Raw genomic sequence first — 24,758 nt, forward strand, 5'->3', positions numbered from 1 at the left:
ACAGTACAGAATTATTTGCTTATCTCTACTTCTATGCTTTTATCAGCAAAAGATCCCAATATTGATACTATGACCATTTCTGATCATATCCCTCTTTCCTTGGTGCTGCAGTTGGGTAAAGTGACATCTAGAGCTTTTAAATGGCACTTTAATGGTTATTTTACAAAACAATATAAAATGTTGTACCTTTTTGAAAGAAAGTTGGCAAGAATACTTAAGATTAAACACTATCCCTGAAATTTCTACATATATATTATGAGCTGCTGCTAAGGTGGAAATGAAAGGCAAAATTATAGCAGATATAGTGGTGAGAAATAGAATGCATGATGCACAAATTCTGAGACTGACCAAATTATTGATGTTTGAGAAGCAACAACTTAAGACTGCTAAGAACAAAAAATATTTAAATTATTCCTTATGCTATAAATGATGTCATGTATCTAACAGCTTTTCGGTTCACAAAAGATTTTAAAACATTTAGATATGCTAATAAATCTAGCAAATTATTGACAATACCAATTAAGAATACTCATCCTAAGCATTATATAACAGGCATGAAAAACATGCAAGGGCTAGAAGTTACACATTATAATAATAAAAAAAAGAGTTGTAAACAACTATATTCAGAACAATCTGCTTCTGCTGCTGTTAGTAAGCAGTTTGCAGCTGATCTTCATTTACCTCAGTGGCAGACTTTGCAAGCTAGTTAGTTAAATACTCCTGTATCTACCTTGGAAATATAAGCGGTTATCAAGAATATGACGTTAGGAAAAGCCCCTTCAGAGCAGGGCTGAATTAGCATTGACACATGGGGAGTCAAAAGCTGAGAGTTGCAGCAGAGCACATATTGAATAAAGCAACCTGGAACCTGTCCCTACCTCCATCTCCATGGATATTGGGCTACTGGGTAACAAAGGCTGCGTAAAACTGCTTACCTAAAATTACTGTCACTTCTTAATAGACTGTCTAACCCAGTGGTTCCCAACCCTGTCCTGGGGACCCTCCAGCCAGTCGGGTTTTCAGGATATCCACAATGAATATGCATGAGAGAAAATGTGAATGCTATGGAGGCAGTGCATGCACATTTTCTTTCATGCATATTCATTGTGGATATCCTGAAAACCCAACTGGCTGGGGGATCCCCAGGACAGGGTTGGGAACCATTGGGCTAGCCCAGTGGTTCTAAATCTTTTCTCTGTGATGACACACCTGACAGATGATGCTCACGTGCGTGATACATTGCACACTACATTTAACAGCTATACTAAAAAAAAATAAAAAATAAAAATCCTAGATATTTTGTTGAAAATGATGTAGGAGAAAGATAACATTCTTTAATTTCAATAACTGCTTATAAAATATTATTAAATAATTTTTTCACAAAAATTTTAATCTTTGCTTACTGCATCCATGAGAAATCGGGGACTGATATGCATACAAAGCACACAGTTTTTTGATACAGAAACTCTCATGCATTTCACTGTCAACCTCAAAGTTTTGACCTCTTCTGCAGTTTATACAGAGCAGAGTTAGGAAATTTCCCCTTTCAACTCACCATACAAAAAATATATTCAAATACTGGTAATCCCCTCAGTAAAAATACTTCAAAATCCCTTCACTGCCAGCCACTTTGTGAAACATGAAAATCTGCTAAAAAGGCATTTAGAAATTATATAAGCATACCAGCCGCACCACACCATAAGAGCACCAACACAAAGGATTTAAACAGCAACAACCTTACCTATGAAAAAGCAAGACTGCAAATATAGAGCACATACACTTACTATTGGAAAAACAAAGAAACCAAGATTGCTCTGGATTCCTACCCAGAATCTACATCCTTGTTAGCAGAATCCCTCACCTCTGTCAAACATGAGGAATGCACGCAGCAGGATGGTGGGGCAGGATACAGCATGCTTACAACATTTTTGGCTTGGATTGGTGGGGGCAGTGTTTTGCCAAGGTTGAAGGAAACGCAGCAACAGAGAGCGGTGTTGAGGAATTTCACTACCAGCTCCTTACTCTGCACTCTCCTCAAGCAGCAAACACATGTGGCTGTTTTAGAAAGCATAGGCTTGCTTTCTCAAATTTTTGGTGAAACACCTTCCACCCCTTGGTGAGACACTGATTGAGAACCACTGCTCTAGCCAATGTAATCTTCTAGGACAACATTTAACTTTCAATAGGTGACTATGATAAAATGAGGAAAATGGTTAGCAAACCTGAAAGGAGCAACTGCAAAGGTTAAGAGTTTAGCTCAGGCATGGAGGTTGTTTAAAAATGCCATCTTGGAAGCCCAGACCCATGTATTCCACACATTAGAGAAGATGGAAGGAAGGCTAAACGACTACAGGCATGGCTGAAAGGTGAGGTGATAGAGGCTATATCTAAAACATCTTTAAAAAAATGGAAAAGGGATCTGAACAAAGAAAACAGGAAACAGCGTAAACACTGGCAAGTCAGACGCAAAAGCACTGATAAGGAAGGCAAAGAGAATTTGAAAAGAAACTTGCCATGGACACAAAAAGGTTTCAAGTACATTTGATATAAACAGCTTGTGAGGGTATCAGGTGGAACATTAGATGATCAAGGGGTAAAAGGGGCACTTAGTGATGACAAAGCCATAGCAGAGGGATAAATTAATTAGTTGCTTTGGTATTCACTGAGGAAGGTGTAAGATATACTCATACCAGAAATGATATTCAAAGGTGATGATTCAGAGGAACTGAGACAAATCTTGAAGAACCTGGAAAATGTACTAGGGAAAATTGACAAACTAAAAGGAGAAGCAAATCACCTGGACCAAATGGTATACAACCTAGAGTGCTGAAAGAACTGAGAAATGAAACTGCAGAGCTGCTACTGGAAATTTGTAAAATATCATCATCTATGGTAATTGAAGACTGGAGGGTTGTCAATGTAAGGCCAATTTTTAAAAAGGGATCAAGGGGTAATCCAGGAAACTACAGACCAGCGAGTGACATCTGTGCCAGGCAAAATGGTAGAAACTATCAAAGAACAAAATTGCTGAACATATAGATAGGCATAGTTTAATGGGACAAAGTTAACATGGATTTAGCCAAGGGAAGTCCTGCCTCAGAAATTTGCTATATTTTTTTAGGGCTTACATAAACATGTGGATAAAGGTGAGCCTGTTGATATAATATATCTGAATATCCAGAAAGTATTTGACAAAGTCTTTCATGATAGACTTCTTAGGAAATTAAAAAGTCATGGGATAGGGGGCAGTGTCGTATTGTAGATTGAGTTCTGGTTAAAAGATAGAAAACAAAAAGAGTAGGGCTAAATGGCAAATATTTCCAATGGAAAAGGGTGAATGGTGGAATACACCAGAGATCTGTTCTGGGACCATTGATTTTAAATATATTTATAAACACCCTGGAAATGGGTGTTTATAAATTTGCAGATAACACTAAATTATTTAAAGTTGTTAAATCACAAGAAGATTGTGAGAAATTGCAAGAGGACATTCCAAAACTGAAAGACTGAGCATGCAAATGGCAAATGAAATTTAATGTGGACAAGTGCAAAATGATGCATTTAGGGAAAATTAACCCAAATTATAGTTAAGTAATGCAAGGTTCCATATTAGAAGTCACTAATAAGGAAAAGGATCTAGGTGTCATCGTTGAAAATACGTTGAAATCTTCTGCTCAGTGTGCAGCAGCAGCGAAGAAAGCAAACCGAATGCTAGGGATTAAGAAAGGAATGGAGAATAAAACAAAGAATATCATAATGCCTCTGTAGCACTCCATGATGCAACCTCATCTTAAGATTTGTGTGCAGTTCTGATCACCACACCAAGACGTATACAGTATCCTTCAAGGATACATTTCTCCGAACCATACACTGCTGAGTGACTGTCAGCTTTCCCCCTTGTTCTAGATTAAAAGCTGCTCTATCTCCTTTTTGAAAGATGGTGCCAGCAGCTTGGTTCCACTCTGGTTAAGGTGGAGCCCATCCTTTCGGAAAAAAGTCTCCCCTTTCCCCAAAGGTTTCCCCAGTTCCTTACAAAGCTGAATCCCTCTTCCCTGCACCATTGTCTCATCCACGCATTGAAACTCTGGAGCTCTGCCTGCCTCTGGGGACCTGCACGTGGAACAGGAAACATTTCAGAGAATGCCACCCTGGATGTTCTGGATTTCAGCTTCCTACCTAAAATCCTAAATTTGGCTTCCAGAACCTATGTCGTTGGTGCCCACATGCACCACGACAGCCAGCTCCTCCCCAGCACTGTCCATAATCCTATCTAGGTGACGCGTGAGGTCTGCCACCTTCGCACCAGGCAGGCAAGTTACCAGGCGGTCCTCACGTCCACCAGCCACCCTATCTACATTTCTAATAATCAAATCACCAAGTATGATGGCCGGCCTAACCCTTCCCCCTCCTGGGCAGTAGCCCTGGGAGACATGTCCTCAGTGTGAGAGGACAATACATCACCTGGAGAGCAGGTCCTTGCTACAGGATCACTTCCTGCTCCACCAGGGTGATATTCTCCTACTGGGAGACCTTTCTGATCCAAGATAGCACTGGGGCTGCCAGACTGGATTTGGGACTTGGCTACTATGTCCCTGAAGGTCTCATCAATGTACCTCTCTGTCTACCTCAGCTCCTTCAAGTCTGCTACTCTAGCCTCCAGACATCGGACTCGTTCCCTGAGAGCCAGGAGCTCTTTGCACCGAGTGCACACATACAATCTCTCACTGGCGGGTAAAAAAAATCATACATGTGACACTCAATGCAAAAGACTGGAAAGCCCCCCCCCCCCTCTCGCTGCTGGACTGCTGCCTTCATCTTAGTTTTATTGAGTTCCTAGTTAAGTTTAGGATACTAAGGGAGTTAGAATGAGAGTACTTTAAATTTACAGGTAAATTTACTAATTAATCAGCTAGTGTCCTACAAGGGGATGATTAAACTTTCAATAAGGGCTAGTACAATAGTGTGATTTAGATAAGACCCTGATTGATTTTTAATGAGACAGGGTCTCGTGCCTAAAAATCAAGGGTTGAGTGGGTAGGAAAGACAGACACTAGAATTAACTCTCTCTGGTTTGCTTATTCCCTCAGACACACAAACTCTAAAGAATATATCCCTTAATTTCACCTTTCACCAAACTTTTATAAGCCCAAAAATTTCTGAAAGCTATACTTACCATTCCTCTTTAACCACCATTAAATTAATCTTCACTCAGTTAATGGAAGGGTTTGATGGCGCGCGCTTCCAGTCTTCCTGTACCGCAAAGGTTGCTTGTCAACTGAGGTTTATATAGGAATGGTATTATATAATTTCTATACTTTTGGTTTAATACTCTGTTACACTTCCCCTGTCACCATTCGGTCTGAATTTAAGGGAACTGTCTACACCCTATAGTCTAAAGACATTTGTTTATTAAAATTAGTTTGTATGTAGGGCTTGGTGCTTTCTTTGTAATTGATTGGGTAGTAGCTGGGAAGTTACTAGCTTACCATTAACTGGAAATATTAATTTTTCCCCAGGTATGTGCAACTCAATATTCCATAATTGGAAGAACCAAGAGTTAATTGTAATTTCAGTTTTATATTGTGTTGCCCAAGATACACTAACCAGCCAAAAAAAGAAATAAAGTCTAAAATGTTTTTATGCTTATCTGCAGGCTGTGCATTATTTATTTTATTAATATCTTTTTTTATCCTGCAAATTAAATTCAAATCAATCAGGGCGGCTTACAGAAATTCAATCATAAAACCTAAGCAACACATAAAAAAAAAAATCTACATTTAAAATATTTAGGAAATTTTGCCTAGCATGATTGTTTCATTATAGGCTAAACATTTTTAAATAAAAATAAAATTTGAAAATAAAAAACCTGAACTATTTCACTCAAACTTTTACTGCTACTCTGTTATATATAAAGCAACTGCTCCCTGCCGATAGTCTCTTCTATACATTTAGAATAGAAATTGTTAATCTTTCTTATTCTTCAAAAGCCATGTTTGATCTCCCTGTTTTAATGTAACGTTCTTGCTTCCTATGTTTACTGGTTTCCCTTTGTTTTTTGTAAACCGGTACGATAAGACCTGTCTTGAGCATTGGTATATTAAAAGAACCTAAATAAATATATAAGAAACAGGGGAAACAAAACTGCTAATTGTATATTACATTTAGAAAAATAATCTACATGTGTTATCTAAATTAAATGACCACTGGAATAAAGGTATGGGTATTATCACAGTACAAGATCTCAACCAACTATTTATTAATATTAACAAGGCTTCTGTAGATGACAAGTTCCAAGAAAGGCAATACAAGTTTATATAAAGGAGATATATTAACTCATTAAATGCTTATAAAATGGGCATCACTAAAACAAGCAAAAGCTTGAAGCATAGAATCATAGTGTTCAATAATACAGCATTTCTCTCTTAGTAGAGTCTAAGGATTATCAGCAGAGTTAGATAATGTTCAATGAATGGCTCCCAGGATAAACTCTGTAAATTGGACCTAAGATATATTGTTATTCAACTGAGGTGTGAGATGACATGCATTTGATAAGATGTGTATACCTGGCTTATGTGTTTCACTGTTAAGCAGGCTTCTTCTAGAATTCCTAACCTTCTGCTGAAAAGATTATACAAATCATGTAAAAGAATGTTTGCCACATTGGCACCATTATGGAAAAGACTATCAGAGTTTAAGGAGTCATGCATAAAATCCTTCAGGAAAAAGCTTAAAGTTTTTCAGGCTTCTTTAAAAATTATCTGGCTTCAACACTACCTTTTATTTTTTCTCTGCTTTAAGTTTTTACTGTGTTTTCTTCTATTGTTTTTACTTTTGGATATTTTATAATGAACCAGGTACTTTGATTATATTAATGATGTCATGTATGTACAGTTGTTAGCCACCTAGAACACTGGATACTGCGGAATATAAAATTTTAAAAGAAAGAAAAATAAAGAAAATGATGCAATGCTTATGTATTTTATTAATTTGTAGTGTTATTTGAATTATGGTGTTTTTATGTTTATATTGAATCATCTAAATACAATTTATAAACACATATACATGTATACACATACAATATGAAGCTGTTATTAACTATTATATAAACACCCCCTTCAGGAATAATATTGATGTACCTGTAGCAGTTATTTTAAGGATACGGTTACCTCAACCCCATATACATGGTCTAATTTCACATATGCAATTAATAAAACATCCATAAGATGATATATTGTCATCCATGGATGAACTCTATATCTTTGTAGTGCTTCAATATGATGTAACACGCTCTGAACTCTCCTGCTGGAGAAGCGTGATATAAGTAAACTATATTAAATCATTAAGCTTGTGAATTTGAGAGAAAAACATGTTTTTTCATTTCATAAACAGTAGAGCTGTATCTCACTGATAAGAACATAAATACCTCCATTAAGTATTGCAATGTCATAAGAATAAACTTAAATTGACCATCACCATTAATTATCAACTAAAAGGCGAGAAAGCGAATTTCAAACCTGCAGACTATAAAATTATTTTTCTTACAAAGTTTGACCTTCATGAGAATGAATACCATCAAACAAGAGCAGCAACACCTCAGCAGATTCAAGAACATGAATATACGTGTGCTCCCCAAAAACTGTCAGGCAAAACTATTCTGTTTCATGAAACCTTTTTGAAAGATAGCTTTTCTTTAGCATTGAGAACGATCATGAATAGAAGAAAATACTGGAAACTACTGTAGTTCTAATTCTGTCAACCATGGAAAATTATTCTTAAAAGTCATGGAGTAAATGCATTTTAAATACAAGGCTGTTTAGGAATCATGAACTCTTGCAACAGACTGTAGTTTGGTTTAGGTATAAGCCAAAACATACCCTGCAATCCTGAGACAATATTGACATCAGAATGTTATGTCATTTGAGATCACGATCAAGAACATCCTGGCAAAATCAGGAACCAACTCCTCAACACAATTTTCTGAGCAAAAAGCTTCTCTCTGAATATTAACATCTCTCAATAACCACAATTCAATTCTGCAGATTTGAAAAATTGCCAAGAAAACATTTACTCTGCTATTCAAATGAGAACAGCAGCAATGAACTTGAATGAGCAGGGGGAAAAGGATATTATAATTAATGCAGACTTACTGAGGATCAACAGTGAAAAGTCTGTATCCTAATAGTATTTGTTTTCTCTGTTTCCTTACAGACAGACTACCTGATATCAGTAACTTGGTTAGGGCAATTCATGCTATATTAGTCTGTCATACCTCCCCCTAGTGGTTTAAGGAACAATACCTCCTTTATAATTTGTTTCTTTTTTCTTTACTTGGTTTTTCATTTGTGATAGACTCCTCCTCTTTTGGGAACTTGATTTAAAATGCCTTTTGCATTTCTTTGCCTTACTATGGCCCCAGTATAAGGTGTGCTAGGTTTGCACACAACAACAAATGGCTCTGTGCACATTTTCGTGTATAAAACATTTCTTCTGATGTATTAAGTTTTGTGCACAAAAAGGCGCACACAACCGTGAGCAAAAATATTTGCACAGCTTGGCGCTCTTTCATGCAAATCCCAGTTTAATCAAGGCATTTACTATTATTCACCAACACAAAGAGGTACGTAGGCTAAACATATCTTACACTGGAAATTTAACTTCTAGTCAGAGTGGCAGTAAAGTTTCATGAACTGGTGTTAGTCTATGAGGCTGAATCTGAAGTTCTTTGATGGAACATCTCCCTTATGAGGAAAGACTAAATAGGTTAGGGTTGTTCAGCTTGGAGAAGAGAAGGCTGAGGGGGGGATATGGTAGAGGTCTTTAAAATCATGAGAGATCTAGAACAAGTAAATGTGAATCTGTTTACTGTTTCGGATAATAGAAGGACAAGGAGGCACTCCACAAAGTTAGCAAGTAGCACATTTAAAACTAACTGGAGAAAATCTTTTTCACTCAACACACAATTAAGCTCTGGAATTTGTTGCCAAAGGATGTAGTTAGTGCAGTTAGTGTAGCTGGGTTTAAAAAAAGGTTTGGATAAGTTCTTGGAGAAGTCCATTAACTGCTATTAAACACCCTGACAGAGAATAGCCACTGCTATTACTGGCATCAGTAGCATGGGATCTACTTAGTGTTTGAATAATTGCCAGATACTTACATAGTAACATAGTAATGACGGCAGAAAAAGACCAAAATGGTCCATCTAGTCTGCCCAGCAAGCTTCCCAAGGTAGTAACTGCTGCTCAGTGCAGGTTATCCCCAAGCTTTTTTATTTATTCCCATCCTATAGCCTTTAGGGATCCACAATGTTTAGCCCTTGCCCCTTTGAAATCCTTCACAGTTTTAGTCTTCACCACTTCCTCTGGAAGGGCATTCCAGGCATCCACCACCCTCTCGGTGAAGAAATATTTCCTGACATTGCTTCTAAATCTTCCTCCCTGGAGTTTCAAATTGTGATCCCTAGTTCTACTAAATTGTTTCCAATGGAAAAGGTTTGTTGACGACCATGGATTATTAAAACCTTTCAAGTATCTGAAGGTCTGTATCATATCACCCCTGCTTCTCCTCTCCTCCAGGATATACATATTCAGGTTCTTCAACCTCTCCTCATAAGTCATTCGATGGAGACCACCCACCATTTTGGTCGCCCTTCTCTGGACCGCCTCCATCCTGTCTCTGTAGCCTGGATTAGCCACTGTTGGAAACAGGATGCAGGGCTTGATGGACCCTTGGTCTGACCCAGTATGGCTATTTATGATCATAATTTTGTATCATCTGCAAATCTGATTACCTCACTAGTCAAATTCCTTTCCAGATCATTTATAAATATATTGAAAAGTACTGGTCAAAAGTACAGATCCCTGAGGCACTCCACTGTTTATCTTTTTCAATCATCATAAAAACAACAGTAATAAAACACTTTAGAATTACTGCTACTTCTGGTTACAAGAAATACAAAATTACTCCATAGTGCCCTGGGACAGCTCTTGCTCTCACTGTATTTCCCAACCTTTTCACGCCCAGGGTACTCCTATATAAACGAAATATTTGTGCAGCACACCAATCTCCATGGAGCAGGCAGTATGAACAACTTGAAGGACTTGATTGGTCAAAAGAACTTGGGAAGCACTGAAAACGCTACCAATCTCTTCCAAATAAAAAAAAAGAAAGAAGGAAAAGGAGGCAGAGACACATATGAGCCCATCACAATACACTGAATTCCCATAAGAGAAGGAAGAAGTCTGTGTAATGTGGGCAGCCGGCTAAGCTAGTTACTTTGGCTGCTGCATGTGGCTGCCAGAGCTCCTTTACTGCTGCTCCTAACACTCAAAGTGAGCCCTATCCAGTCTCAGTGCACTCTCTCTCCATCTCCCACCACCTAGGTGATAAGAAAGAGGCTTGAAAAGACTCAGACAGGCAAGATGAGGAGGTGCTGTTTGTAAAAAAAAAAAAAAAAAAAAAGCATGCTCTGTATAAAGTGGGTCCCTCTTATCCATGCCCTGCATGCTGCCCATTGCACTCCAAGTCTCATGCTGTATCTAGGAAGAAGAGGCATGTACGAGTACACCCATTCCCAGGAAGGAGCTCCTTTCAGTTTAAGAGTTACAGTTGGAGTCTCTTGTTGCTGCAAGGTACCAAGAGCACAGCCCAGGCACTGATCTGGACCAGAGTATCAGGCATTGGTGACTTTTCAATGGTACCCATGACCAAGTCTGAAAGCACACCAGTGTGCCATGGCATGGGGGTTAGGAAACACCGATTTATCACATTCAGGAAACAGTTGTAAATACACCATCTACTACTAGGAGGGACAGACATTAATTTTACTTTTAAACTAAAAGAGGATTTTTAAGAAACTATGCTATAAGAATATCTTGTACATAAATTTGCCCTTGTATTTTCTTTGATGTTTTTCTTTAAACACTTCCATCATAATAGAACATTTAATGTATTGTCATTCTAAATAATCACCTCTGACCTCTTTTAACTGGAAGTGTGCCATGTACATTAATGACCAGTGCAATGCAATTAGTTTCAGTAAGAATACAATCATCTGTTCATGAATTTGTAAACTAAGTATTTGATAATTCATTAAATAACTGCTAAACTTTGTAAATAAATGTTCAGTCAACTTTACAGTGGTTTATTTAGTCAGTTTTATGTACTTAACATAAGCACACTAAACCCTTGCAGTTTGGGTCTATGTCCTCCATATTCAATATCCCCTTAACTCTATTCAGCTTAAAAAAGAATCAAGATGCTTGCTAGATGGAAATAATGGACAGTGTTTTATCTGGATCACCACCCATTTATAACATGACAATAATGTTAACCCACCTCACTAGCAAGGAGATCTTTGAACTTTTACTAAAGTACTAATGAAGCAGCTGCACAGTATCATTCTGCCCTGTACATGAATCTGACATGTAGTGAGATTCATCCCTTGTACGCCAATCCTCAAGTCGCCTCGGCCTCACTTTTGCATGGACTTCTCTTGATCACCCCTGGCCTGGTAAACACACTCACTTTGTACAGTTTCCATCTCCAGAGCCTGCTCTTCTATCAGGAGCCTGGGCTAATCTAAACTAAGCTAACTGTAAACTAACAGTCTAGGAAATCCCCATCTAATGGCATCTGAGTGATCCTGTTCAAGGTTGACCCCCTTTTTTAAGTCACTGAGGCACTGTAGCTATGGCAAAGATGCTGCCCTCCCCAAGATTACATTATTGCCCACCTTTGTAGTCTCTGGACAGTGGATGAGTATCAGTTTCCAGGACTGAACTGATCTCTGCCATGTGCCAACTTACTTCCTCCCTTGCTCCATTGTTCTCCGCTGGACCTGGCAAAGGTTTTAGCCTGTGGCCTAATGTTCATCCCATCCCCTTTTCTACCATTTTAAATCCCAGTCATTAGAGACTATTTTAATTTTTTTTTTACTGTGCTCTGGACAGCGGCCAGGTTTTGTACCTTCAGCCCAGGCCATCTTCAACTAGATAGCAGAATTTCATAAGACCAGTCTCAACATATAGCAAAATTGCTTACCTTGTAATAGGTGTTATACCAGGACCGAAGGATGCTGGTCCTCACATATGGGTGATTAGCAAGCTAGAGGCTGAGTCATTGTGTATTGAAGCAACAGTGAAGTATTGTTGTTGGAAATGAGTCAGGCGAAAATCACAGCAGGTTGGTTGTAGAAGGAGTTGGGATTAAACTGGAAACAAGTTCTTTAAAACAGATTGTCCGTAAGCTGAATCTTGTCGTCCTCCTTTGTCCAAACAGTAATGAGCTGCAAAGGTGTGAAGAGAACTCCATGTTGCTGCTTTACATATGTCAAGAATTGGCACTGAACGATAGTGTGCTACTGAGGTTGACATTGCTCTTACTGAATGTGCCTTTACTCGTCCCTGGAGAGGAAGGCCTGCTTTTTCATAGCAAAACTGTATGCAATCTGCTAGCCAATTGGATAGAGTATATTTACCCACTGCTTTACCCGGTTTGTTTGGATCATAAGATACAAAAAGTTGATTGGATTTCCTGTGGACTGCAGTGCGGTTTAAGTAAAAAGATAGTGCACGCTTACAGTCCAAGGTATGTAAGGCCCGTTTCTCCTTGGTGAGAATGAGGCCTTAGAAAGAATGTGGGTAAGACTATGGATTGGTTCAAGTGGAATTCCGTAACTACCTTGGGGAGAAATTTTGGATGTGTACGGAGAACCACTCTGTCATGTAGGAATTTTGTATAGGGTGAGTACGTGACAAGTGCTTGTAACTCACTAACCCTTCTAGCTGATGTAATGGCTATGAGGAAGATAGTCTTCCATGTGAGAAATTTAAGATCACAGGAATCTATGGGTTCGAAAGGAGAACGCATGAGTCTTGTTAAAACCAAATTCAGGTCCCATTCTGTGACTGGAGGCCGAATTGGTGGTCTAATTTGAGTTAAACCTCTCATAAACCTACTGACAAGAGGTTGTCAGGATATAGGTGCATCTCCCATCTTGTTATGGTAAGCTGAGATTGCACTTAAATGTACTATGTTTGGATGAGAACAGTCTTGTGTGAAAGGCAGTCCTTGAACGCATGTAGCGCATAACGTATAGCTCGAAGCTCCAGGAAATTGATTTGAAATGTTGCTTCGAGTTTTGTCCAAGTACCTTGGGTTTGGAGGTTGTGTATGTGATCCATAGCTGGGGTTCCCCAGCAGTTTACTATCAACTGGAAGGCTGTGGTCGACAGCATCCACTCCTCTGGATCTAGACTTTCTCTGCTGAGATAGTTCGCTGTGACATTGTCTTTTCCCACGATGTGGGCAGCTGAGATCCCTTGTAGGTTTGCTTCCACCCAAGCCATTAGGGGATCTATTTCCAGGGACACTTGTTGGCTTCTGGTTCCTCTCTGGTGGTTGATGTAGGCAACTGTCGTGGCATTGTCTGACATGACTGACAGACTTGCCCCGGAGTCTGTGACTGAACCATAGGCAGGCTAGTCTGACCGCCCGGGCTTCCAGTCGGTTGATGTTCCATCCTGACTCTTCCTTGTCCCATTGTCCCATGGGCCGTCAGTTCCTGGCAGTGGGTTCCCCACCCTCGTAGACTCGCGTCCATGGTGAGACAAATCCAGGTTGGTGGGGATAGCCTTACTCCCTTGCTCAGATGGTCTTGTAGCCACCATTGGAGCTGGTTCCGCACATCCTCTGGGAGCTGGAGGCAAACGTAGTAGTCCTGGGACATCGGGTTCATTCGTGACAGTAGGGAATGCTGTAGCTATGTGAGCTCTTGCCCATGGGACCACTTCCAGGGTTGATGTCATGAGGCCGAGGACTTGGAGGTAGTCCCATACTTTGGGGTGAAAACTTGTTAGCAGGTTTCACAATTGGTCATTCAGTTTTCTTCACCTTGTAGGAGGGAGAATGACCTTGTTTTGTCTGGTGTCGAACTGGACTCCCAGGTGTTCTAGAGATTGGGAGGGCTGCAGCAGCTCTTGTTTGTGTTGACAACCCACCCGAGGTTCTCCAGTAGAGTCTTGACTCTGGTGGTCGCCTGATGACTTTCCTCTGGAGATTTTGCCCTGATCAGCCAATTGTCCAGATATGGATGTACGAGGATTCCTTCTTTCCTCAGTGTCGCCGCCACTATAACCATGATTTTGGTGAACATCCGAGGGGCTGTGGCTAGCCCAAAGGGTAGCGCCCGGAACTGGTAGTGGTGGTTCAGCATCATGAAGCGTAGGAAGCGTTGATGCTCGTGTTGGACCTGGATGTGCAGGTAGGCTTCCGACAGGTCCAGGGATGTAAGGAATTCTCCCGGCTGTATCGCCCTTATGACCGAGCGCAGGGTTTCCATGCAGAAGTGTGGTACACTCAGGTAGCGGTTGACCGACTTGAGGTCCAGGATGGGCCGGTACATTCCCTCTTTCTTGGGGACGATAAAATAGATGGAATAGTGTCCAGTATTTTGTTGCATGGGCACCGGAATTATGGCCTTTAGGGCAAGCAATTTGGCCAGTGTGGTTTCCACTGCCGTCCTCTTGGAGGGCGCATGGCAAGGAGATTTCATGAACTTGTCCGGAGGGATGTTGTGGAAGTTCAGATAGTATCCCTCTCAAATGATGGTTAGGACCCACTTGTCCGCTGTTATCTCGACCCATCTTTGGTAGAATAGGGCAAGCCTGCCCCCTATGGCTTCTTCCTGTGGATGGGTTGGCTGATTCTCATTGTGGGATGAGAATGGGGCCTGTGCCAGGGCCAGCTCCCCTCTTGTTTGTTCCGAAAGGACTGGCCCCTACCTGCGGGGCGAGGTGCTTGATATGTACTCTTGTAGGGTCTAAAATGCTGTGATCCTCTGCCCTTAGGTAATCAGGGAGAGGGGCGTTGGCTTCTTTTGTTCTTGTCCTCCGGTAGCCAAGGTACTGGGGATTCACCCCATTTGTCAGCTAGCTTCTCCAGTTCGCTTCCGAACAGGAGGGCTCCTTTAAAGGGCATTCTAGTGAGTTTAGTCTTGGAAGTCACGTCTGCTGACCAGCTTCGGAGCCAGAGTTGCCTTCTGGCTGCCACTATGGACGAGACGCCACTGGCTGAGATGTGCACCAGGTTGGAGGTCGCATCCGTGAGGAAGGATATTGCTGGTTCTAGTGCTTCGACGGGCGTGGTGGCGTTCCTGATCATTGATAAGCAGGCACATGTCACTACAGCGCAGCAATCTGCAGCGATATAGCTGATACATCAAATGACTGTTTAAGGATGTATCGATGACGTCTGTCCTGGGCATCCTTGAGTGCCACTCCTCCCTCAACTGGAATGGTAGTGCGCTTTGTGACCGCACAGACCATGGCGTCCACTTTGAGGAACACCAGAAGATCTTTGGCTGAGGGTTCCAGTGGGTACAGGGCTTCCAGGGTCCATCCCCCTTTGAAACTGGCCTCCGGTGCATCCCATTCCAGATCGATCAGCTATTGTACAGCTTGCAGCAAAGGGAAATGGCGGGAGGCCAGACGGAGTCCCTCTAGGAAAGGGTTCATCTTCGGTTCCCCTGTGGCACTTGTGCCTGGGATGGCGAGCTCCTTCAAGCTGAGAGAAACGAGATCTAATAGCTTGTCTTTGGAGAAAAAACACCTCATGATTCGGTAAGGTTCCGTTCCTGGAGGGATTTCTCTTTCCTCCAGTAAGTCTTGATCTTCGTCCAAGGTGTCTCCTTCCCCTGTGGTGAAGATTTTGGCTGGGGAGGCACATCTCTGGGGGGCCTAGAGGGCCCTGGGAGGTTAGGGTCCTCTGGGGGAGGCTGTGGCATCGTGGCGCCAGTTGCATGTGGACAAAGGTGTGTAGACCTTTAAAGAATTCTACCCAGGAAAAGGATCCTGGGTCTAAATTGAAAGCCACTGCGTCTCCAGGGAGCCCTGTTTGAGGGAGGCTCGCGCTGGGAGTAGAGAGGTTCGGTGTACTATCAGTGGATCCGGATTCCTGTATTGGCTGGAGAGGGCCTTGACCTAGTTCTCCCAGAGCTTCCTCGCACTGTAGACACAGGGCCGTGACCTCTTCATGCTGCGCCGCTCTTATGTGGTAGGCTGGGCAGAGGGCTTGTGCCTTGGCCTTCTTGGCCGGTGGTGCCATGGTTTGTGCACGTAGGATCGCAGAAACCCCCGGTCTGTGTGTTTAATGCGTGTGCCGGGAGGCTTAGTTATGTGCTCCGGGTGCGCGTAGGCCGGGATGCGCGCTCACTAAGATGCGCGCGCCGCTGTGCGCACAGACTTAACTTATGCGCCCGGCACCGTTGAGCGTGTGGCTGTGCGCCCGGCCCCCTCATGCGCATGCCAATGTGCGCCCAGCTCGCCTCTGTGCGCACGGTTCAGTTAGATGGACAGGGCGGCGATCAAGGGGAAATGGTGATGGCGACCACGCAAGCAATATGGCGACCACCTCGGAGGGTCTCCACATGGGAGGACCCTCGTATCGGACCAGGGTCAAACCCAGAAGGGGCTGATCAACCCGATAACACAGATACCGACTGACGATCAGTGAGGCTATCCAAGCCTCAGAGACCGGAGACTTTTAGAAAGTTTTCTACCTTACCTTGTCTCTGCGTTTCCCGGTCTCATTCCGGGCGGTCTCCGGCTGCAGGGGGAGAGGGAAGTACCTTCACCGCCGTGCTCGGTGTTGCACCCACTGCCTCTCAGCCGCTCCCGTTGCCGGGGGCTAAGTCCACGCCGGGAACCGGCTGCCGGACCAAGGCCTACCTCGGAGGGATCTCAGAAATCACCTCAGGAATTCTCAACTGGGGTAGGGACCTGTAGGTATCACCGCAGGAGAGCGGGGCTCGTCTGTAGAGGTAAGATTTCTTCTTGTTTGGAATTTTCTTTGGTTTGAATACTCTTAATGCTGTGCAAGCATGTATAGAGTCCCGAACTGCTATGGAGACGGAAGAGCAGTGGTATATGTAATAGTGCTGACGTCAGATTGAAATCTGACTCCGTCTCCAACTGCTATCAGGAGAACACTATACCCATTGGTCCTGAGTCCATCTGCTACACGCTAGGAAAAGGAACATTACACAAATTAGTGCACAATATATGCAGGAAACCCGTTCAATTGCTCATCAAGAGCTCACCAGAGCTCTTGATGGATAATTTGTATCATTTATGCAGAACACTGCTGCAAACATAGTTAGTCAGGGTTCACCTCAGTGCCATTGCTGCTTATCACCACAGGATTGACAATCTTTCCATAGCAGCACACTCATTGGTGTCCCGCTTCATTAAGGGGTTACTCCACTTGCATCCACCAGCTCAAAAACCAGCAACTTCATGGGACATCAACATAGTACTAACAACACTGATGAAAGAGCCATTCAAACCAATGCAGACTACTCTAAAGTTTCTTACATGGAAGGTCCTGTTCCTAGTAGCAGTTACCTCAGCCAAGAGAATCAGCAAGCTGCAAGTCCCAACAAAGTGGTACTCAGACCACATCCCAAATTTCTACCAAAGGTGTTAACAGCTTTTCCTCTTTTTATTTTTTTTAATTTCATTTTTAATGAATTTTAACAAAAATCACAAGAATATTCATACCAGAAAAAGGATATATGCAACACCAAATTTAGACAAAGAATCTCGAAACAAGGAAAAACAAATTCCTATACACATTCCTCTAAATAAGAAAATGGGGAAACCAAGAAGAAATAAGAGCAAAAATTACAATGCAAATATGAAAAAAGAAAGCAGAGTTGCTTAACTGCAACAAATATTCTCCTAGGACAGCAGGATGTTGGTCCTCACATGTGGGTGACATCATTAGATGGAGCCCGGCACGGAAAACTTCTGTCAAAGTTTCTAGAACTTTGACTAAACACACTGAGCATGCCCAACATGCCGCAATCCACGTGTCCATGCAGGGTCCCTCTCTTCAGTCTCGTAACATATAATTACAACAAAAGTAAAAACAAACAAGGAAAAACCCAACTCTGCAGGGTGGCAGGCGGGTTTCATAAGAACTAACATCCTGCTGTCCTAGGAGAACACCTGTTACAGATAAGCAACTCTGCTTTCTCCTAGGACAAACAGGATGGTAGTCCTCACATGTGGGTGAATACCTAGCTACAGGCTGCTCCCTAACAATCACAGGAGAAACAACACTTACCCAGGTGCCAATGGTCAAAACAAACTAGTGCTGCTGGTAACAGAGAGAGTAAGCCTGAACCCGAACAAGGGGCCTGAGGTAGGAGGAGGTGGGTTTAATTACTGAAAAGATTCCGCAGGACCGAATGACCGAAATGGCTGTCGCGTCAGCCTTCCATGTCCAAGCAGTAGTGTGAAGCGAAGGTATGGAGGGAAAATGTCGCAGCTTTGCAGATCTAGTCTACGGGGGCCGCTCGCAAGTGGGCCACTGCGCTGCCATGTCTCGAATGGAATGAGCCTTGACATGGCCTCCCAGCTTTATTTATTTATTATTTAAGGGTTTTTATATACCGCGGCACGTAAGGAACATCACCTCGGTTTACAGTGGAACATAATGCTGCAATATGCTTTACAATGAAACAAAAAACGTTCAATAACAACGTTTGAAATATAAGTGTTAAATATACAGAAAAATTTGAAAAAACCTGGTAACTGTTTAAAAGAGCTAACTATTAAGCATAACGAAACATTAGATAATAACAACAATAATCATTATTTAAGGTCTAACCTGGGTAATGCCTGTAGGGGAGGTGCAAAAGGGGGAGGTAAGAGATAGGAGGTTTGATTGGGCATGAAGGATGCAAGCGAAAGGATTAGAGAGAGGTCATGAGTCAAGGGTGGGTCGAGAGGGATGTTGTCCGTAAATTTGGAAGAGCAAAATCAGTCAAGGGTATGCTTGTTTGAACAGCCAGGTTTTAAGGTTTTGCTTGAATTTCTTGTGGCAGGGTTCCTGGCGTAGTTCGACAGGCATTTGATTCCAAATGGTAGTTCCAGCTATGATAAATAAGCGCTCCCTAGTGGAGACATGCTTTGTAAGTTTGGGTGAAGGTGTCAGGAGTTTCGCCTGGTGTTGAGTTCTAGTTGGTCGGCTAGACTTATGGAATATGAAATGTTCGGGGAACCATTGCATATTTTGGTTATGAATGGCTTTGTGTATGAGTGTGAGGGATTTATATGTTATCCTGTACGCTACTGGAAGCCAGTGTAGTGACTGAAGAACAGGAGTAATATGTTCGTGACTGTGTGTTAGTGAGTATACGTGCAGCAGCGTTTTACAGCATTTGTAAAGGTTGTATAGTGTTTTTTGGCAGGCCTAACAGGATGGCGTTACAGTAGTCAAGCTTGGACATGATCGTGGCTTGCAAAACTGTGCGGAAGTCGTAAGGGTGTAGGAGGGTTTTGATTATTTTTAGTGTGTGAAGTTTGAAGAATCCATTTTTTATTGTGGCAGAGATGAATTTTTTAAAATTAAACTGGCCGACTATCATTATGCCCAAGCTGCGGACCGGTTGTAAGTTGGAGGCGGCGGGTTGAGAGGGAGGAGATGGTTTGTGGGCAGAATTGTTTAGGAGTGAGATGAGTAGCTCCGTCTTGTTGGTGTTGAGCGCCAGGAAGTTGTCAGTAAGAAGCTTATTTATTTCTGTGAGGGCTGCGTTCCAGGCTTTCAATGCATTAGGAAGAGAGTCCATTATAGGAATGAGGATCTGCACATCATCCGCATAGATTAAGTGCGGGAAGCCAAGTTTTGAGAGGAGTTGGCAGAGAGGGATGAGGTAAATATTGAAAAGAGTTGAAGAGAGGGAAGAGCCTTGGGGTAACTCCTTGTGACAATTTTCTTGGTTTAGATTCACTGCAACCAACTTTAATGCTGTATCTCCTATCGCTAAGGTATGATTGGAACCATCGTAGGGCAGAACCCGTAATGCCAATTTCTTTGAGGCGCGTGATGAGTGTGTTGTGACTGACCGTGTCAAAGGCGGCTGATATGTCGAAAAGGGCCAGAATGTATGAGTGTCCAGGGCTTTAAGTATGGATTCCGAAAGGGAAATGAGTAGAGTTTCTGTGCTATGATGCTTGCGAAATCCATACTGGGAGGGGAAGAGTATATGATGGTCATCCAAGTATTCAGTGAGCTGCCTGTTGAAAATGTTTTCTATTATTTTGGAGAGAAATGGGAGGTTTGATACAGGGCGATAATTGGCTGGTTCAGTTGGATCCAGATCCCGTTTTTTTAAGGTTAGGCTTTATTATAGCGTGTTTGAGTTGGATAGGTACCTGGCCAAGTAAAATGGATTTGTATAGAATGTTTGCTATGGGTTTAGTTATCGTAGTGGGGATGGCAAGGAGTGTACTAATGTGCAATGTGTCAAATGGATGCATTGCTGGTTTGATTTTTTTTGAGGGTAGTTTCTATTTCTAATGCGGATGTATTTTCAAAATTTGTAAGGGTGGTTGAGGGGTGCACATTTTGGGTGGAGGTGGTCAGGAGTGGGATGTGGGATATGTGAAGTGTTGGAATTAGGAGTGTTGTTGTTAAATGTGGGGGAATTGTTGGAAGAGGGGGGCGGCGGAAAGCGTGCCATGATGGAATCAATTTTATTGTGGAAGTAAGAAACTAGTTTCTCACATTTGGCTTCGTCATCATTATCCACACATCTCTGTAAACAAAATTTTCCAAATTCTCATGCATAATATCCACTAAAGAGAGGTTGGCTCCTTGCCCCCTCCTCTGTATATAGTATTTATTCTATTTTATTGCACTTTATATATTTATTGCTCCGTTCACCCCTTCTTTATTTTCCTACTCCAAGTTAAGGCTTCCTTGTTATAATGTAACTGTATGCTCTGTATCTCTTGTTGATTGGTTAATTGTATATTCTACTTAGTTCATTGTAAACCGAATTGATTTGATTTGTATCAAGAAAGTCGGTATATAAAAGCCTTAATAAATAAAATAAATAAATTGTGTTGTCGGGAGAGGTAATAAGGCTTGAGGCGTATTGAAAAAGGGCGCGAGGGTTAAATTGAAACTGGTGGATTCTTGATGCATAATCATCTTTTTTGGCTTTGTCTGTGGTTTTGCGGTAGTTGTGAAGAAGGGACCGGAATTTTGAAAGTAGGGCAGGGAGTTGGTTTCTATGCCATCTCTTTTCAAGTTTATGCCCTGCCTGTGTATAGCAGAAAAAGATGCAGTCTGCTAGCCAGTTTGACAAGATCTGTTTGGATACAACAACTTCCAATCTATTCTTGTCAAAATAAATGAAGAATGCCTGTGGCTTGCCATTCGTTCCAGGTAGAAGGCTAAGGCCCTTTTGCAATCTAGGCTGTGCAGACCCCATTCATCCCGGTGTGAATGAAGCTTAGGGTGGTGGGCAAAACAGACCCCATTCATCCCAGTGTGAATGAAGCTTAAGTTGGTGGACAAAACATTTGACTGATTAAGTGGAAATCAATTGCCACCTTCGGCAGGAACTTAGGGTGTGTGCGTAGGACCACCCGGTCGTGAAAGAACTTCGTGAAGGGTGGATATGATACCAGAGCCTGAAGTTTGTTGACTCTTTACAACAAGGAGACCACTACTAAAAAAAGGACCTTCCAGGTCAGATACTTCACATCACAAGTGTGTAAAGTCTCGAAGGGAGCCTTCATCAAATAGACCAAGACAATATGAGGTCCCAGGAAACCACAAGGGGTCTCAGAAGAGGTTTTAGCTGGGAGTAGACCCCACATGAAACGGCCCACAATAGGCTGCACCGAAATGGGTATACCATCTACCCCATGGTGGTAGGCCCCAATCGCACTCAGATGTACTATGACAGAGTTGGTCTTCAGACCAGCCTCAGAGAGATACAGCAAGTAAGCTAACAGCTACGTTTACGATAAGCAAACTTGCTTTTTTCTTTGCAAATTTCTACCCAAAAAATCCCTCTCTGCAATTCTACATGTCTAGTTGTGTTTCATATTAATTCTGTCAGTCAAATATAAACATCAGCTGGAAGAAAGCATGGACGGCACTATGGATACATATCAAAATAGTCTACTTCTGATTCAGTGTAGATTGAGCTAGCATCACTACATGAATATTAAACTGAAGCAAATAACTATTAGAATCTACTGCAGAATCCTGCCACAGAGGAGCTTTACATAGGAGTATGTGTTTCCTGTATTTTAGCAGGTGCAAATTTCTATCATTAAAAATTAGTTTTCATCACAGATGTGAGAACACATATAATCTTTAGTTGACTAGAAAACTATAGATTAACATTACAGGAAAAGTTAAGTTATACACTGAAGACGAAGTCATTATTTTGTAGAGAAATTAACATAAATGACAACTTTTCACACATGCATAGTAGGAAGTTTTATATGTTTATACATTTAAAATGGAATACTGTACCCAAGTTTCTTGCTGGTGGCTAACATATTGAGCCCAGTCGGGTTTCCCTTCAAAATCTTTAAACCATGTTTGTGCCGCCTCTCATATGTTTTTAAACAGTCTATTTTTAAACAGTCTCGGATAGCCTCTGGTCTACGTTGCTTTGGCTGCAAAAGAACACATCAGTTATCAGAGTAGTACTTCTAAGCAGAAAAAAACAAGGACACACACTTTTAGGAAACAAATTTGGCAAGAATTAATAGTTATATTAGATTTGTAGTTGCTCTCCTATCTTGATATTTATATTGAATACTATCAAACAACAAATAGGCTTGAAGATGGTCACCTAGTAGGGATACAACCTGTCACAAAGATCATGCACTTTGTCTTGGCTTCCCTGGAGCCCATCTTATGACATTGGGGAAAACAAGTATACTTTCCTTTAAGCTGCTGGCTAGACAGAATATAAGCTTTGCCTAATCTAATGGGAATAGAAAGGGGAAAAGATGTCAAGGGGGTAAATGAAAAACATGTTGTAATGGTTGTTACATTGTAAACTAGTACTAAAATAAAATAAGAGTCCAAGGCAAGTTTTCAAAGCTGCTCTTTGTTTGAATACATACTGTAATACTGAACACTAACCTACCACAAAACTAGTGAAACATGCCTATTGTATTAAGATAGGATGCCCTTCATTATGAAGTGTTATATAAATTAAAGTAAAAAAAATATCTTCTCAAGCTTGAATGTGGAATACTTTTTCTATATCAAAACTAAAAAGGCTATTATCTATGGGGGGGAGGGAAATACCCTAGTTTTTGGGGAAAATACCTCTTCTATCTTAGAGGAAATAATTTTCTTGGTAGCTACAATATAATTTGTTAATCCTGAAAATAACAGCATTAGCTACAGCACAACGGAAATGCTTTCTTCATATATCATGTTTTTCCAGAAGAGTTGCTTACCTGTAACAGGTGTTCTCCCAAGACAGCAGGATGTTAGTCCTCACATGTGGGTGACATCATCAGGATGGAGCCCAATCACGGAACACTTGTTGGATGCAGGGTTGGCATGCCACCAACCCTGCATCCAGCAGGGGTTCCTCTTCAGTCTCGTTTGTAGTAAAACGTAAGAGTGAAAAATAAAATAAGAAAACGTAAGCGAACCCAACTCCGCGGGGTGATGGACGGGTTTTGTGAGGACTAACATCCTGCTGTCCTGTGAGAACACCTGTTACAGGTAAGCAACTCTGCTTTCTCACAGGACAAGCAGGATGGTAGTCCTCACATGTGGGTGATTAGCAAGCTACAGGATGCCTGAATGTCATGCAGCCAAAATACCTAACAATGTGCAACAGGCACAACTGTGGTAGTTTTGGTTAACAGGGCAGCCTGATCATCTCCCTGAGTTGCAGGAAGGAGTTGGGTTACTATATAGGAAACAAATTACGCAGGACCGACTGGCCAAAGATGGAATCCTGTCTGCCAACCTTGTTGAGACAATAATGAGCTGCGAATGTATGGAGGGAGCTCCATGTGGCAGCTCTGCAGATGTCAGCAAGAGGTAAGGAACGGAGGTGTGCTACTGACGTTGCTATTGCTCTTACTGACTGCGGTTTAACACGTTCCTGGAGAGGAAGTCCTGCTTGATGATAGCAAAAAGAAATGCAATCCGCTAGCCAGGTGGAGAGAGTCTGTTTGCCTACCGGAGTATCCAATTTTAAAGAGACAAATAACTGGGTGGACTTCCTATGAGTTGCAGTGCGATCTAAATAAAAGGCAAGAGCGCGCTTGCAGTCCAAGGAATGTAGAGCTCGCTCACCTGGCTGTGAGTGAGGCTTGGAAAAAAAGGTAGGAAGAGTTATGGATTGATTTAAGTGGAAATCAGAGACTACTTTTGGAAGAAATTTAGGGTGAGTAGAATGTACCACACAATCGTGAAGAAACCTGGTATATGGTGGGTATGTTATCAGTGCATGTAACTCACTGACTCTGCAAGCTGACGTTATGGTTACTAGAAAGATCACCTTCCAAGTGAGATGTCGAAGCTCGCAGGAATGTAAGGGCTCGAAAGGAGACTTCATAAGTCATGCTAGGACAACACTAAGGTCTCATGCTGGAACTGGAGGACGCAATGGAGGTTTAAGTAGTAGCAAGCCTCTCATGAAGCGAGCTACGAGTAGTTGTGCTGAAATCGTGGCATTACCTATACCCTTGTGGTAAGCGGCCATTGCGCTAATGTGAACTCGGATGGAGGAGGTTTGTAGGCCAGATTCCGAGAGATGCCATAGGTAGTCCAGGAACCTTGCTGTTGGACAGGAAAAAGCAGAGTTGCTTACCTGTAACAGGTGTTCTCACAGGACAGCAGGATGTTAGTCCTCACATATGGGTATCATCATCAGAATGGAGCCCCCAAGGAAACACTTTTCTGTCCAAGTTTCT

General features: G+C 41.9%; 1 protein-coding gene across 13 annotated transcripts in view; it reads right to left on the reverse strand.

The window, feature by feature from the left end:
• The window catches only part of SENP6 (SUMO specific peptidase 6), a 448,534-nt gene that overhangs the window by 322,512 nt on the left and 101,264 nt on the right, over window positions 1–24,758 (reverse strand). For 10 of the 13 annotated variants that reach the window (XM_029595592.1, XM_029595591.1, XM_029595594.1 and 7 more), the window contains exon 4: window positions 22,339–22,484. In XM_029595592.1, the coding sequence (XP_029451452.1) occupies window positions 22,339–22,484 (146 nt within the window). Of the gene's footprint in view, window positions 1–22,338; window positions 22,485–24,758 lie in introns of those variants that run through there. The other 3 variants (XM_029595597.1, XM_029595596.1, XM_029595598.1) reach the window with 2 other exon arrangements.

This window comes from Rhinatrema bivittatum, chromosome 3 (genome assembly GCF_901001135.1).
Source record: "Rhinatrema bivittatum chromosome 3, aRhiBiv1.1, whole genome shotgun sequence".
Taxonomy (NCBI): domain Eukaryota; kingdom Metazoa; phylum Chordata; class Amphibia; order Gymnophiona; family Rhinatrematidae; genus Rhinatrema; species Rhinatrema bivittatum.